Source organism: Zingiber officinale, chromosome 9A (assembly GCF_018446385.1).
Source record: "Zingiber officinale cultivar Zhangliang chromosome 9A, Zo_v1.1, whole genome shotgun sequence".
In the NCBI taxonomy this organism is placed as follows: Eukaryota; Viridiplantae; Streptophyta; class Magnoliopsida; order Zingiberales; family Zingiberaceae; genus Zingiber; species Zingiber officinale.
In genome coordinates, this window is record NC_056002.1 from 70,548,829 (window position 1) to 70,564,504 (window position 15,676).

At 38.3% G+C, this 15,676-nt stretch overlaps 1 protein-coding gene and 1 non-coding gene across 5 annotated transcripts; one reads left to right on the top strand and one right to left on the bottom strand.

The window, feature by feature from the left end:
• Nucleotides 1–1,083: 1,083 nt before the first annotated feature.
• Nucleotides 1,084–15,255, top strand: LOC122021898. 4 transcript variants are annotated; one of them, XM_042580073.1, is made up of 2 exons: nt 1,084–1,697; nt 15,031–15,255. In XM_042580073.1, the coding sequence occupies exons 1-2, from the start codon at nt 1,199–1,201 to the stop codon at nt 15,066–15,068; spliced, it is 537 nt and encodes a 178-aa protein (XP_042436007.1). In that variant the 5' UTR covers nt 1,084–1,198; the 3' UTR covers nt 15,069–15,255. The 4 variants fall into 4 exon arrangements, with proteins under 4 accessions (XP_042436007.1, XP_042436008.1, XP_042436010.1 ...); XM_042580074.1 differs by lacking the exon at nt 15,031–15,255 and adding an exon at nt 3,839–3,889; XM_042580076.1 differs by lacking the exon at nt 15,031–15,255 and adding an exon at nt 3,794–3,853.
• Nucleotides 11,082–11,187, bottom strand: LOC122022048. The gene has a single exon (XR_006122797.1). It is a non-coding gene; the product is annotated as a small nucleolar RNA R71 (small nucleolar RNA).
• Nucleotides 15,256–15,676: the final 421 nt, after the last annotated feature.

The window sequence follows — 15,676 nt, forward strand, 5'->3', positions numbered from 1 at the left end:
GGTTTGTTGGACTCATTTGATTTTGAATCATATGAGATATGCGAGTCGTGCCTACGAGGCAAGATGACCAAGACTCCCTTTAGTGGGCACAGCGAGAGAGCAATTGATTTGTTAGGACTCATACATAGTGATGTATGTGGCCCTTTCAATGTTGCTGCTAGAGGCGGTTATAGATACTTCATCACATTTACTGATGACTTTAATAGATATGGTTATTTGTACTTGATGACACATAAGTCTGAATCCTTTAAAAAGTTCAAAGAATTCAAGAATGAAGTACAGAACCAGCTTGGCAAGAGTATTAAGATACTTCGATCTGATCGAGGTGGAGAATACCTTAGCCATGAGTTCCGTGACTATCTAGCTGAGTGTGGGATTCTATCCCAACTCACTCCTCCTGGAACACCACAATGGAATGGTGTATCTGAAAGGAGGAATCATACCCTATTAGATATGGTACGATCGATGATAAGTTACACAGATCTTCCGACATACCTTTGGGGCTATACTCTAGACACGACAGCTTTTATACTCAACCGAGTTCCATCCAAGGCCGTGATAAAGACACCATATAGGATATGGACTAGGAGAGATGCCCAGGTGTCTTTCATGAGGATTTGGGGTTGTGAGGCTTACGTTAGACGGCAAGTCTTAGACAAATTAGGACCCAAATCCGACAAGTGCTATTTTATTGGATATCCCAAGGAAACTAAGGGATATTACTTCTACATTCCCAGTCAGCACAAGGTAGTTGTGGCAACACTACAAGAAAAACCCTCATAGACATCGGTGGAACAACAACGGTTTTAAGCAAAAACCGATGTCTTTGAGTATTTTACACCGGTTTTTTCAAAAACCAATGTCTATGAGCGAAAATCTGCGCTCAAAGACACCGAATTTTTAGCTGATGTCTATGAGCATATTTTTTTTTGTTAATAGACATCGATTTTAACAGCGATTTTTAAAATCCGATGTTAATGAACCAAAAATAATATTTTAATTTTTTCACCAGCCTAAATTTATAACACTTCACAAAGTTATCTCTAAACCTAAACCAATATCGTAAGCAGGTTTTATTAATGTGAAGCGGGCAGGCAGTCTGTCGTAACCGCGACTCGAACCGTCTGCCACACAACGCCTCTCCTCCTACCTTCCTCTCCCCCCAAACCTAAACCCATTCCCATCGATCTCTATCGCGATGGCATCCACGAAATCCTTTCGCCACCTGCTTCTTCTCCTCGCCGTCGCCCACCTCTCCCTCTTCCGCCGAGTCATCGCCGCCGCCCGACGCCTGCTCTCCTTCGTCTCCCTGCGCGAGTTGTTGCTCCACCTCTCCTTCCTCCGCTGCGCTCTCCGACCTGTCACGCTCGACCTCGGCCACGCGTCGCTGCACATCTGGGGCCCCAACCCCCGCCGCGCCAGCCGGAAGCCTGCCCTCCTCCTCATTCACGGCTTCGGCGGCAACTCAAGTGGCAATGGGAGCGCCAGATCGGGGCCCTATCCCGCTCCTTCGATCTCTATATCCCGGACCTCCTCTTCTTTGGCAGATCCTGTTCCTTCTGCACCGATCGTTCCGTGGGCTACCAGGCGTGGTGCAGACTTCGAGGAGTTCGATGTTGAATCGGAAGAGGAGTACAAAGACGAAGAGGTTGATGTCAAGCCATTTGATTTTGGGTCCAGAGCGTCCTTTGCTCAAGGTAACTAGAAAAATTTGCTGCTAAAGTTCCGGAATAGGTTTTTTAGACTTCCGATTCTTTCTCCTGTTAATTTGGGAAAATTTCTAGTTCGATTTCTTCATCAAGGTAAGTTAATGATTCTCTTATGTTTTCCTTTTTCCCATAAGATTCCTTTTCACTTTTAAGATCTTTCTTTGGGAGGAAACTGTAATTGAGGATGCATCAGATTCTCTGTGTTTGTTAAACTGGGAACGGTAGATTGATCCGAGATTTATTTTCAACATTCACAAAATTGGGAATTGCCAGACGCTTAGATCTACTGGAACTATCTATATGGTTGTGAAGGTTATAGAGTTCGCTTAAATTATTTTAGTCGTACCACATCTGATACGGGAACAAAGTGAAGATAGAACAAGAAAATGAAGAACTGAGTGGAGCCTAAGCACTTGGGTAAGTATCCTTCATATGCACACACCAAGAGTCTCCAAATAGTTCAAAATTCTTGCTAGGATTGCCCTAACTATAGGCGTTGAATACCACCCTTCCTCCATTCGGTGTAGTTTGTCCTTCGCATATCGGTAATAGTTAGAATTTTTACTCTAATATGATTTGATTATGTTAAAAGGGTTGAAGAAGCAAAATTGGGAAATTTCTATGATGATGAATAATCCACTTGGAAAACGAGTGCCTCCATATGTCTATATGGAACTAAATGTGTACCTGAACCGGACAATGAGTTGTGACTTACTGACTTCTACAAGTATAGATACCTATGGCTATTCTGATTAAGCTGTAAGTATGCTAGTTAGACTACCTGGGTCCACTTCGCATGATTATGACTTGTGTCTTCATAAAGATTTAAATTTATTCCTTTGTCAGTTTGGTTGTTGAATTAATTCTTTGTATGTTATTTAAGGTAATATAGGTTTTTTTTTTTTGCTTCTCACATCATATTGGAGTTATTCACTTTAATAAATGCATGTATAGATTAGGGGTGCAAATGAATCAAATTGAGCTGAATAATATGAAATTATTGATATTTGAGCTCAAACTCAAAAAATAGTATATCAGAATAGTATTTTCTAAAAGCACATTATGCCAATTATTCGTATCTACATCATAATAATATTTTAAAAAAAAAACACATTACATTAATATCTATTTTCATACATGAGCCATAGTTAGAAGTTAGAACAATAAGTGATTCAGCTAGAGTCTAGAATAGGTAAATCCTATTTCATTTCTTATAATGTCATATGGTTCCCATTGTCTTTCTCAACCAGTATCTTATAAGCGTGTAAATAAAATTGACTAAACCTGAGTGTCTAAGCGTGCAACTAATGTACATATTTCATCAGGAGCCTTCTCTGCATGCAGTTGTGATGCTTGAACAAGCATCCTACTGCTATTTGCTTTCCATTCCACCAATGTTACACAAGTATGGTTTTCATCTTGTTTTGTCTGGAAATCGTTACTACATTTCTGATCAGGTACTCGATTGCATGTCAAATTCATCTTCATATTGAAACTTGTCTCAGATATTTAAAGCATGTTCAAAGTTTTATGTGCTAATTGTAAAACATTCATTCTGTAAAATATAGAGACAACATGTGATTCGAGCTTACAGGAATGCACTCTTCGTTTATAGAGAAAATGGTTGGAGTTATATATCTGATCATGTTCACTACAATGTTGGAAGGTTCTCTATGCTTTGTTTGTATATTTGTGCATTTATCTTTGATGCTTTTGACCTTATCTCCTTCCATTTACTTACGTGGTATTCTTTTATTGGAGTTCTTGATTTGGCTATCAAGCATATGCTGGAGGTTTTGGCTTGCAGTCTTCTATCCCTAGCCACACAAAATGTATTCCTTAATGAATTTTCCCATGTTGTCCAAGTACTTCTATAGATTCTTCCTCATGATATTTTTGTTTAGTAGTTCGTAAATTTTAAAATCTTGCTATACCTTGATTCATCAGAGCATGGGAATGAAATTTGAGGTTTACAATCTTCGACTACCTGTTATCAATATGGCCTCACTCTGCAGCATGTATAATTCTTTTGTTTTTGTTCTTTGCTGTAGTTAAGTAGACCAAATGATACTTTTGTTTGACAGATTAGAACAGTGGATGTTTTAACTCAGAAAACTAGGCATTTGAAGGTGAAAAGCGGTGAGATTAGGGAAATGAAAGGCGCAAGAAGAATGGAGCAGGATAGCAAGTTGAACATATTCTGATTCTCATAATTTAATGTAGCCTCAGCTTGATTTTTGACTCACGATGTTCTACCTTGATGTGTTGTTAAAAGAATGTTCTACCTTGATTCTGATATCTATTAGCTTTTGATGTAAAAAGAATGTGTGTGTATTTTATGGATACTGTTGTAAGAAAAATATTTATGTAATTTGTGAATATTTGTGTATTTTATGGATCCTATTGAATGAAGAATATTTGTGTAATTTGTGAATATTTGTGTATTTTTTTGGTTACTGTGGGTTTTTCACTGTTTCGAAAATCAAATTTGTGTTGTTAAAAAATATTGATATTACATCGGTTTTCCACCGTTGCAAACCCGGTGTCATTAACTAATATTTACATCGGTCGTATACCGCTGCCAAAACTGGTGTTATTAACATATAATATTACATCGGTTTTACACTGTTGATGAAACGGTGTCGTTAAGTGATACTACACCAGTTAATAACCGATTCGAACACCGGTGTCGTTAAGTGATACTACACCGGTTTTAACCTGATGTCTAAAATGGCAGACCTTTTACATCGCCTTCATAGACACCGGTGGAAAACCGATGTCTAAGAGGGTTTTTATTGTAGTGCAAAGAATGGGGTCTTTCTAGAAAGGGACTTTGTTTCTAGAAAGTCTAGTGGGAGCGGGTTCGATCTTGAAGAAGTTCAAGATTCGAACAATAGCACTGATGCCTCGATGGAAATTGAACTGGAACCACAAAGTGTTGTGGATGATATTGTTCCACAAGGAGTTGAGGAACATCAACCAGTTCAAGTAGACATACCTCTTCGAAGGTCTGATAGGGTACGTCGTCAGCCTGAGAGATACTCATTTCTCTTGTCTGACCATGATAACATTGTGCTCATAGAGGATGAGCCTACCACCTATCAGGAAGCAGTGATGAGACCAGATTCTGAGAAATGGCTAGAGGCCATGAGATCCGAGATGGAATCCATGTACACCAACCAAGTATGGACTTTGGTTGATCCATCTGAAGGGGTAAAACCCATTGGGTGTAAGTGGGTCTTTAAGAGAAAGACTGATATGGATGGACTTATCTATAAGGGTCACTTGGTAGCTAAAGGTTTCAAGCAGATTCATGGTATTGACTATGATGAAACCTTTTTTCTCCAGTAGCGATGTTTAAGTCCATTCGGATCATGCTTGCTATTGCAGCTTACCATGATTATGAGATCTGGCAGATGGACATCAAAACCGCGTTTCTGAATGGAGACCTACTCGAGGATGTGTACATGACACAACCTGAGGGTTTTGTAGATCCACAGCATACTAGCAGAGTATGCAAGCTGCGTAGGTCCATTTATGGACTAAAGCAAGCTTCTAGAGCTGGAATCTTCGATTTGATGATGCAATCAAATAGTTTGGTTTCATCAAGAACGAAGATGAACCTTGTGTCTATAAGAAGGTTGTAGGGGACATAATTGTCTTCCTCATATTGTATGTGGATGACATACTGCTCATTGGGAAGGACATCCCTATGCTTCAGTCATTCAAGACCTGGCTAGGGAGTTTCTTCTCAATGAAGGACTTAGGTGAGGCATCTCGCATTCTAGGGATACAGATATATAGAGATAGATCAAAGAGATTGCTTAGCCTATACTCCTTCGGTTTGCCATGCAGAACTCCAAGAAGGGATTTCTGCCGATGTCACATGGCGTGAGTCTTTCGAAGACTCAAGGTCCCTCTTCTAGAGAGGAGAAAGACCGCATGGATCGATCCCTTATGCCTCGGCCATAGGATCGATCATGTACGCTATGTACTCGACCGATGTCTCGTATGCTTTGAGCATGACGAGCAGATACCAGTCAGATCCGGTGAAAGTCATCGGATAGCGGTCAAGAATATTCTTAAGTACTTAAGAAGGACTAAAGAATATTTCTTAATATATAGAGGCAATAATGAGCTAGCTGTAAGGTGCTAGCTTCCAGACCGGCCAGGATGACTATAGATCGCATCGGGGTTCGTGTTTTGCATTAATGGTGGTCTTGTGAGTGGGCGAGTTCAAAGCAGGACACGATGGTTGATTCTGACGACGTAAGTATATTCGCATCGAGGCGTGAAGGAGGCGATTGGATTCACAAGTTCATCACTAAACTTGGGGTGGTTCCTAGCATTGCTGACCCTATTGAGTTCTATTGTGACAACAATGGAGCTATAGCACAGGCGAAGGAACCTCGCTCACACCAGCGGACCAAACACATACTACGGCGCTTCCATCTCATTCGAGAGATCATCGAGAGAGGAGAAGTGAAGATTTGCAGAGTACCTACAGATGCTAACATCGCAGATCCCCTGACCAAGGCTTTGGCATAGAGGAAGCATGATGGTCACACTAGGTCATTTGGGCTTAGAGCCTACATTGATTGGCACTAGTGCTAGTGGGAGATTGTTAGCTAGAGCCCTAGAGCCAATCATTTGATGATTGTATTTTGGACTTGTTGTATCATATTCTATATAAATAAAGGCATTTAGTTTTTTGGTTATTATACTTACTTGTATTGGTGCCAAATAAATTAAGTATAATAACGTCCTTGAGTAGACGGTTCTCACCTATATCAATCGGTTAGTTGAACTGATAGTGAGATGATATAGGGAACACTACTCTTAATCATTTCTAGTCGAGTATTAACATTCAGGAACAATGTTAATGCAATAAGACTAGCATGTAGGTCAACTCGATGACTTGATCTCACAAGTCATGGATATAGAGATATCAAGTTGACACATGGGTATGCATTGGAGAATGTATACTGAATGACCCACCATGAGAAAACATCATGGATCGTTATATGAGTGTCATATACATTCTCATGTGGCTATTAGTATGACTACTAGTCCTTAGACCTGAAGTCACCATGGTTCCCTACATAAGGAGTTATGTACTTTGGTTTCGTCAAACGTCACCCGTAACTGGGTGGACTATAAAGGCGATTACTGGGTATGTAACAAATTATGCGGAGGGATGTGAGTGATGTAGTACTGGGTATGTAACAAATTATGCGGAGGGATGTGAGTGATGTAGATGAGATCTATCCCTCCTATATGACGGGAGAGACATCGATATTCTTGATAGAGTGAGACCACGAATTGCATGGCCATGCCCAAATGAGTCAATATGAGATATTGAGCTCATTTGATTTAGTGAGTCTACTTGGAGTTCAAGATTTAGATTGATTAGAGGATGACACGGTCTATGCCTCATATTGATCAATCTAGATGTCTAGGATAGAAGGACATTTGTCATATATTGTGAGGAGTCACAATTAGTAGTCACAAGGTGATATTGGATCTCAACATTCTTGTAAGATTGGGTAATAATGATGTGTTGCTAGATACCACTCATTACTTATGCTCCTAAATGGGTTTAGGGGCATTGCCAACATTACAAGAACCTATAGGGTCACACACTAAGGACAATTAGATGGAGATTAGGTTCATATGATGAACCAAGAGGATTAGATTCATTTGATGAATCAAATTGGATTAAGAGTAATCCTAATTGGGCTAACTTGAGTTGGACTCAAGTTGATTCATGTGTTTAATGAGTCTAATTTAGATTATGACTCATTGAATCAATTTAATTAAATGAATTAGATTCATTATATTAAATTGGCTTGAATTAAATGGTTGGATTAGATCAACCATGAGAGAGATTAAGTCAAGTTTGACTTGACTTGAGAGGAAGATGAAGAGTCAAGTTTGACTTGACTTCATGCCACCTCATTGGTGAGTTGGCATTAAGTGGCCAATGATGAGGTGCCACATCATCATGTTTAGCACATGTGTGTGCCACCTCATGGAGGTTACAAATCTCTTAATGACCACACTTAATGCAAAAATGGGGGTTACACTTGGGAAAGTGGCCGGCCACCTTTTGTTGTGGATGTGAATTCATTTTCTCATTCATGTGCATTCACTTCATCTCCTTGCTCTAGCCAATTTTGCTCTCCCTCTCCTTTCCTTGGCCGAATCCCATAAGGTGCTAGCACACCTTGTTTTGGTCATCTCCACCTAGTGTGTTCGTGTGGATACGTATAGAGAAGTATCTATCCTTGATACTTTCGAGATCCGACGAATCTTGGATGAGCGAGATACGAAAAAGGGCACGCATCGAAGGTATAGATCTCTTCCATGAAGATCTAGGAGTAGATCTAAGTTTTAGTAAACTCGTACTCGTATTTAAATTATTGAAATCTATCCTTCGCACGAGATCTAGTGGCATGGGTGATTCGGGGTTTCCGCGACGCGAAAACGCGGTTTTCGCGGCCCGATAAGCCAACACCCACGGCATGAATTTCCAGTCTTCGGGCATGTGTTTTTCTGGCTCTATTAGAATCCCCATCAGTGGGTCCGCCCGTAATCATATTGATATTGCCTCGAGCAGCATTGCTCCTGTTTTCTTCCTGCCGTGTCGTCACTGCTTTAGAAGGTGCTTTCTCTGACACTTGGCTGGTACCGGCCAGGACTGGTATTGCCTCTTGCCGAGGCTCAACCGGGCGATATTCCAGTTTGAGTGGACTTTGCTGCGTGGGGTATTCCTGTCAATAATAGTTCTGCCTATGATAACGCTCCCTATTAGCTCGTTTATTTCTTAAAACAAAACAGTCTTCGGTATGATGACTGCTAGTTTTATGATAAGTGCACCATCTCCTTGGTGCCTCTAGCTCTATCTCCACATGTTGTACAGCTTGTGGACGATACTCTGGTTGTCGAAGGGGTGGATGAGTTATTCTATGCCCTCTTGGTGGAGGTACAGGGGCCGAAGCTTTCTCCTTAACCTGGGTAGGAGAAGAGGTAACACCCTCCTTTCTACGAGCAGCTTGAGCTTCTTCCACGTTAATGAACTTGGTGGCACGCTCAATCAGGGAATCAAAATTAACAGGAGAATTCCTTACTAAATCTTTAAAGAAATCATTATCATTTAAACCTTGAGAGAAGGCACTAACTAATATTTCAGTGGTAGCATTAGGTACATCAATAGCTACCTGATTGAACGTTTTGATGTATGCTTGGATAGACTCTTTAGATGCTTACTTAATTGAAAATAGGCTCCAAGGAGTCTTATGATATCTTTTGTTGCTGGAGAAATGATGTAGAAAGACTTTCTTGAAGTCTTTAAATTTTCGAATAGACTTCTCTGGCAATCTCTTGAACCATCGTTGTGCAGCTCCTCCAAGGGTAGTGAGGAACATCCGACACTTCACCCCGTCAGAGAATTGTTGTAATAATGCTACGTTCTCAAATTTCAACAGATAATCTTCTGGATCTGTTGTTCCAGTGTATTCCCCGATCTGAAGATTTTGATACCGCTTAGGAAGTGGATCATCTAGTACACTTTGAGAGAATGGGGAGATGACCTTCTCTGGTGAGCTATCACTAGTTATCATTTTGATCTTACGCTTTTCTCTATCTGGTGCTTCGCCAGAGGACTCTTGAAACACGGGCCTCTTGCCCCCTTAATCCATGGGAGTGCGAAGAAAGGCTCGTGGACGTCTTGTCGGAGAAGCAACGGCTGGAGGGAAATACACATGCTCTTCTTCTTCCAACTCCTTTCCTTTCCGATGCTCAGTAGTCGATATTGCTGGATTATGGGCTTTTGGTAGAGTAGCTCCTGTGTGGGCTTGAAGTTGTTGTTGTTGATGTTGTAAGGCTTTCTGAACATGAGAGTTGATGAGGAAATCCAAATCCTCACGACTGATAGTGAGTAGGTTTGATTTTCCGGCTTCTTCCATCCTGTAGTCTCAGATTCAGGTGAAGTTCCCACAGACGGCGCCAAATTTGATCCTTTCTGAGAAGTTGGACACGACGGAGATCCGGAAGAAAGAAACCCACCGTGCTGATGAAGAATAATGTCTACAGAATACCGATCCGAGAAATCCAAAGCGGATCGGGAAAAAATAGAGTCACCGTTGGTTTTCCTCGCACGAAGACCCGATGACGAAGAAGAAATCCAAATCTGAGGAGAAGAAACCCAGATCCGAAGCTTCCAAGACTTCCTGCGCACAAGAGACCCAGATCCTGTTTCTAGGCTTTTACTTCTATGCTTTACTTTTCATAGTTGCACTTAGTTTTATAAATCAATTGATTAGTTGTTTAGCTAATTCGTGTTAAGATATCTTTAGTGGTTATAACCAGTCCCTGTGGATATAATATCTTTCTTTATTACTGACGATGTATCCGTACACTTGTGATCATTAACAAGTTTTTGGCGCTGTTGCCGGGGACTGCGCTTATAACATTAGAGATTATCAATTGAGTTAGACTAAACATAATTTTTCTTTTCTTTTCATTAGTATGGTTGTAACTAATCTTTAGAATTCTGTTTTCATAATTTTTGCATATCTTTCTACTTCTTGACAATTTATTTTGTTGCAATTCTAATTCTAATTCTAATTCTAATTCTGCATTCTTGATCTCTAGCAGTCTAGTCTAGCTTTTCTCTGTTTTTCTTTTCATTTAAATTTTTTTCTTTTGTAAACATATCTTGCAATATTGTTCTTGTGTATGAGAAGATCAAACATCGTAAAGGCATCAAGAATAACAAGAATTTATAAACACATTAGTTGATTAGCATATGAATTATTCTAGACATTTTTCTTTTTTCCTTTTGTCTTTTCTTTCTTGTTTTCATTATGCACTTTCTTTCTTGCAATTTAAATTCTGCATTTTCTTTCTTGCTTTTCATATTGCATTTTATTTCTTGTCTTTGATTCTTCAATTTTTTTCTTCTAATAATTTTTTCTTAAATATCCATGAGCATTAACATGTCAAGCAGACCCATGCAAAATTTTTCTACACTCTTTTCTGCAAGATTTTTATCTCCCATTGTGCAACCTCAAATTGAAGTAGAAAGTTTCACACTAGACCTGGAGTTAATTTCCATGATACAAAGTCACAAATTTGGAGGAGAAGTATTAGAAAGTCCTTATTTGCATCTTGAAATATTTTTATAGATTTGTGATATGGTGAAATGTGAAGGAGTGTCAGCAGATGTAGTTCGATTGATGACATTTTCTTTCAGTATCAAGGATAAAGCAAGGACTTGGTTATATTCTCTCCATCCTTAAAGTATCATAAGTTGGGAGCAATTGCTGAAGCAATTTTTGAATCATTTTCCCCCTCCAAGCAGAACAGTATATATGAGGAATTGCATAACAAATTTTGCTCAGGCATATGGAGCTTCATTGTTTGAAGCATGGGATAGATTCAAGAGTCTTCAAAGACAGTGCCCTCATCATGGTTTTGAAAAATGGTTGATTATGCACATATTCTATGGGGGAATTTCTTTCTTAGACAAGAGTTTATTGGATTCATCAGTTGGAGGATCTTTCATGGACAAAAGTGTAGATGAAGCATATATGTTAATTGATCAAGTGACACTGAACCTCCATGAATGGTCGAACATAAGATGGATGAAATTTTCCTCAAACATTCATGAAGTGCAAGCCATAAATGTTATAGAGCCTATCAAACACATTGTAACTCAACCATCTATGAGTCTTGAGAATCATAAGTCATAGAACATGAAGTTCAAACATTTGGGGGCAAAGATTGAAAGTATTGTTTCAAAATGGTTTAAAGGAGATCTCCCTCCTTCACAGACAAGATCTAATGAAAAGTGTGGCGATGTTGGGTTATTGATCACACCAACACTAGATAAGCAAGTTGGACCTCCTCCAAAAGCTCAAAGGGAATTTGGGGAAAAGGAAGTTCAATCTTTCCCAAGACCTTCACTAAGGGTTCCTTTTCCACAAAGGTTAGTGGGAGTCAATGAAAATAAAGACTTCTGCAAAGCCTGTGACACTAATGTAACACACATAGGATCTTTAATAATTCATGTAGATTTATGCATGATTAATATAGATTTATGCATGATTAAAATGGGCCTTAATAATTCAAATAGATTTATACATGATATAGTATGGGCCTTATGTGGATTTTCAAAAATATAAAAGAAAAAGAACCAAAAAGAGTCATGACCAAGGATTGAACCTTGGACCTCTTGGTAAGTGGTTCCATGTCATAACCAGTAGCCCCAGCAGGGGTGTGCTGATATGAAAAAGAGGGAAATTATGGTTAAAGGTAAGGAAAGTGAAGGCTCACTTCACTAAGGAGGAGAAATTCAAGCTTCCTTCTCTTCTTACAATGAAAAGAGAGTTTTTACTTTCTCCCTTCATTTAGGATGAGTAAAAGAAGAGGGAAGGAAAAGATCATTTTTCCTTCTTTCTCTTAATTGGAATAAAAGGAGAAAAAGAATGAAAATCTTCATTTTTTCTCTCTCTTTCTCCTTCCTCCTCTCCACCGAAACCACTCTCTTCTTCCTCACCATTGCCGAACCAAGCAAGAAGGTTTGCTCTCTAGGATAAGCTTCACAACCAAGGATTTCTTCTCTTAGAGAATTAAGCAAGAGATGTAAGTATCCTCTCACCTGCAGTACAATAGTTATCGTACGCTTTACGTTTTGTTTGAAAAAAAAAGACTTAGGGATCTCCTTGCAAGTTTTGGCCAAGATAAGAAGTTGTGGTCACTTATGGTTGTCAAGTTACAAATTATGCTTCATGTTGTAACAAAAAAATCTAGAACCCCACTCTTGAGGTTTCGGCCAAGAGAAAATATAAGGTGTAGAGTAAGATTTTGAATCTAAACATGCTTATTTATGCTCCTTCATGATACATGATCTATTATATGTTGTTAGATAAGTTTTCATGCTACATGATGTATAAACAAAACCTAGAACCTTTCTTTAGGTTTCAGCCAAAGATAAACACAAGGTCTAGGGCAAGATTTTGAGACCTAACTATACTTGTTTTATGCTTCCTCATGATGTATGCTTTCTTATGCTATGTTAGGTTAATGATCCATGGCTTATGTTGCATGAAAACCTAGAAATACCACCTTGAAGTTTCGGCCAAGATGGAATATAAGGTTTAGATCAAAATGTTGAAACCTAAACATGATTGTTTATGCTCCTTCATGACACATGATTTATTACATGTTGTTAGTTGAGTGTTCATGCTACATGTTGTATAAATAAACCTAGGACTCTACCTTAGGTTTCGGCCAAGAGAAAATATAAGGTGTAGAGTAAGATTTTGAAATCTAAACATGCTTATTTATGCTCCTTCATGATACATGATCTATTATATGTTGTTAGATAAGTTTTCATGCTACATGATGTATAAACAAAACCTAGAACCATTCTTTAGGTTTTGGCCAAAGATGAACACAAGGTCTAGGGCAAGATTTGAGACCTAACTATACTTGTTTTATGCTTCCTCATGATGTATGATTTCTTATGCTATGTTAGGTTAAATATCCATGGCTTATGTTGCATGAAAACCTAGAAATACCACCTTGAAGTTTTGGCCAAGGTTGAATTAAAGGCTTAGAGAAAGTTGTTGACCTAACTATACTTGTTTTATGCTTCCTCATGATGTATGCTTTCTTATGCTATGTTAGGTTAAATATCCATGGCTTATGTTGCATGAAAAAACTAGAAATACCACCTTGAAGTTTCAGCTAAGTTAAGAGACAAGGTCTAGGGCAAAGTTTTGAAATGAAAACATGCTTGTTTATGCTCCTTCATGATACATGATCTCTTATATGTTGTTAGTAAAGAGTTTTATGCTCCATGTGGTATTAAAGGTTGAGAAACCCTACCTTGATGTTTCGGCCAAGTTGGGATACAAGGTCTAGGGCAAGGTTTTGAAATCTAGTCATGCTTGTATATGCTTCCTTATGATGTATGATCTTTAATATATGGTTAGTTTAAGTTTCATGCTTCATGTTGTATTTAAAAGTTTGAATACCTCACATTTAGGTTTCGGCCAAGGTTGAAATTGAGACTTAGAGCAAAGTTTTGAAACCTAACCATGCTTATTTATGCTTCCTTATGATATATGATTTCTTACATGTTGTTAGTTTCATGCTACATGTTGTATTAAAAAAATTGGAACCTCACATTAAGGTTCAGCCAAGGATGATTTAGGGTTTGTAGGAAGATCAAAACCCCAACCATGCATGATAATGACTCTTTATGTTATGCTTTAGGTTATGTGCACTTATGACATCATGTTATGATTCCTTATGATATGCTTTATGTATGTGCACTTATGACATTATGTTATGATTCCTTTTGATATGCTTTATGTTATGTGCACCTCATGCTATTATGATATGTTATGAAAGGCTTATGTAAGATGAAAAGCCTAAGAGATGCTTCCCTTGAGATGGGATCAAGAGCACTCTTCATGATATGACAAAGAGATGCTTCCCTTAAGTTGGGATCAAGAGCTCTCTTCATGATATGACAAGAACATGAAATGTTATGATATGACAAGAACATGATATGTTATGATATGACATGCTATTTTACTTTGTATGGCTTGTACCAAGGGTGGGCTCCATAAGCGCCCCTAGGTCGATGGTCTATGAAACGAGCCTAGTAAAAGGGATGGGCTCCTAAGTTGCCCCTAGGTCGATGGTCTATGAAACGGGCCTAGTTCCTAGTAAGTTCAAGATTATCTACCTTGGATCTATTTAGGATGCGCGCATTCATGTATGTATGTGGTACAAGCCGGGCCCTCATGTTGAGATTATGTTTAAGTATGTATATGATATATGTTTTCAAAAAGGACATCTTGCATATACTCATCTCATGTCACATGTTTTCAAAAGAACATCTTGCATCTGCAAGTTCATGTTATATGTTTTCTTTTATGCTTACTTAAGATGCTCTTGAAAATATGTCAATGATGCTCATATGATCATGTTATGATTTTATGTTATGCTCTCACATGCTATGATATGATTTTATGCTCTCACATGCTATGATATGATCTTATGTTCTCACATGATATGATTTGATTTGATGTTTATGATTTCACATGATATGACATGACTTTATGTTTATGTTCTCACATGATATGATATGACTTTATATTATGCTCTCACATGTTATGTTATGATTTGCCAAATGAACATGTTATCACTCTATGTTTATGCATGATTCATGGTTTTTATGAGTAGGAAAGGAACTTACTAAGCCTATGGGCTTATAGTCTTTTTATGTTTCCTTGTACTGCAGAAAAAGGAAAGGAATGGCTAGATTACGAGGAGCAGTAGGAACGGCAAGTGTGTGTGTGGTAGTGGCATGGTGGAAGAAAAAAAAACTGCTTTATGTTTATATGTTTTAAGTTTGCATATGAACCATGTGTTGTCATTATGCTTTGATGGTACTTGCACTGGTATGGATAGTATGCACTTATGTTCTCCTTATTTCATGTTAGTATGATGATGATATCATGAATCATGTTTCAAGTAGTTGATACTAATTAAGTTATATGCATGAACATTAGCATGTCTACATGTTCAATATGATAAGCATGATGTTTAGTGTAGTTAGTGTAGAAAAAAAAAATTATAACTGTTTCCGCTGCCATGATTTTATATGTATGCATAAAGACTTTGGCAAAGCCTGTTACAACTAATATGGTTGAGTGCAAATTTTTGAATGTATATGAAGATGAGGACTCTTCAGATGACTATTTTATTGATAATGCAGTGGTAAATAAGTTTTCAGATCTGCCTTCAAATTTTATAGGGTGTTATAGTGACATTAAATTTTCAGATGATGAATGTGATGTGGCAGATCAATTTAAAACTGCAAGTGAAGTTATTGATCCTCTTGTTATTGATTCTCCTATTGAGGATATAGATGTTAGTTTATTTTT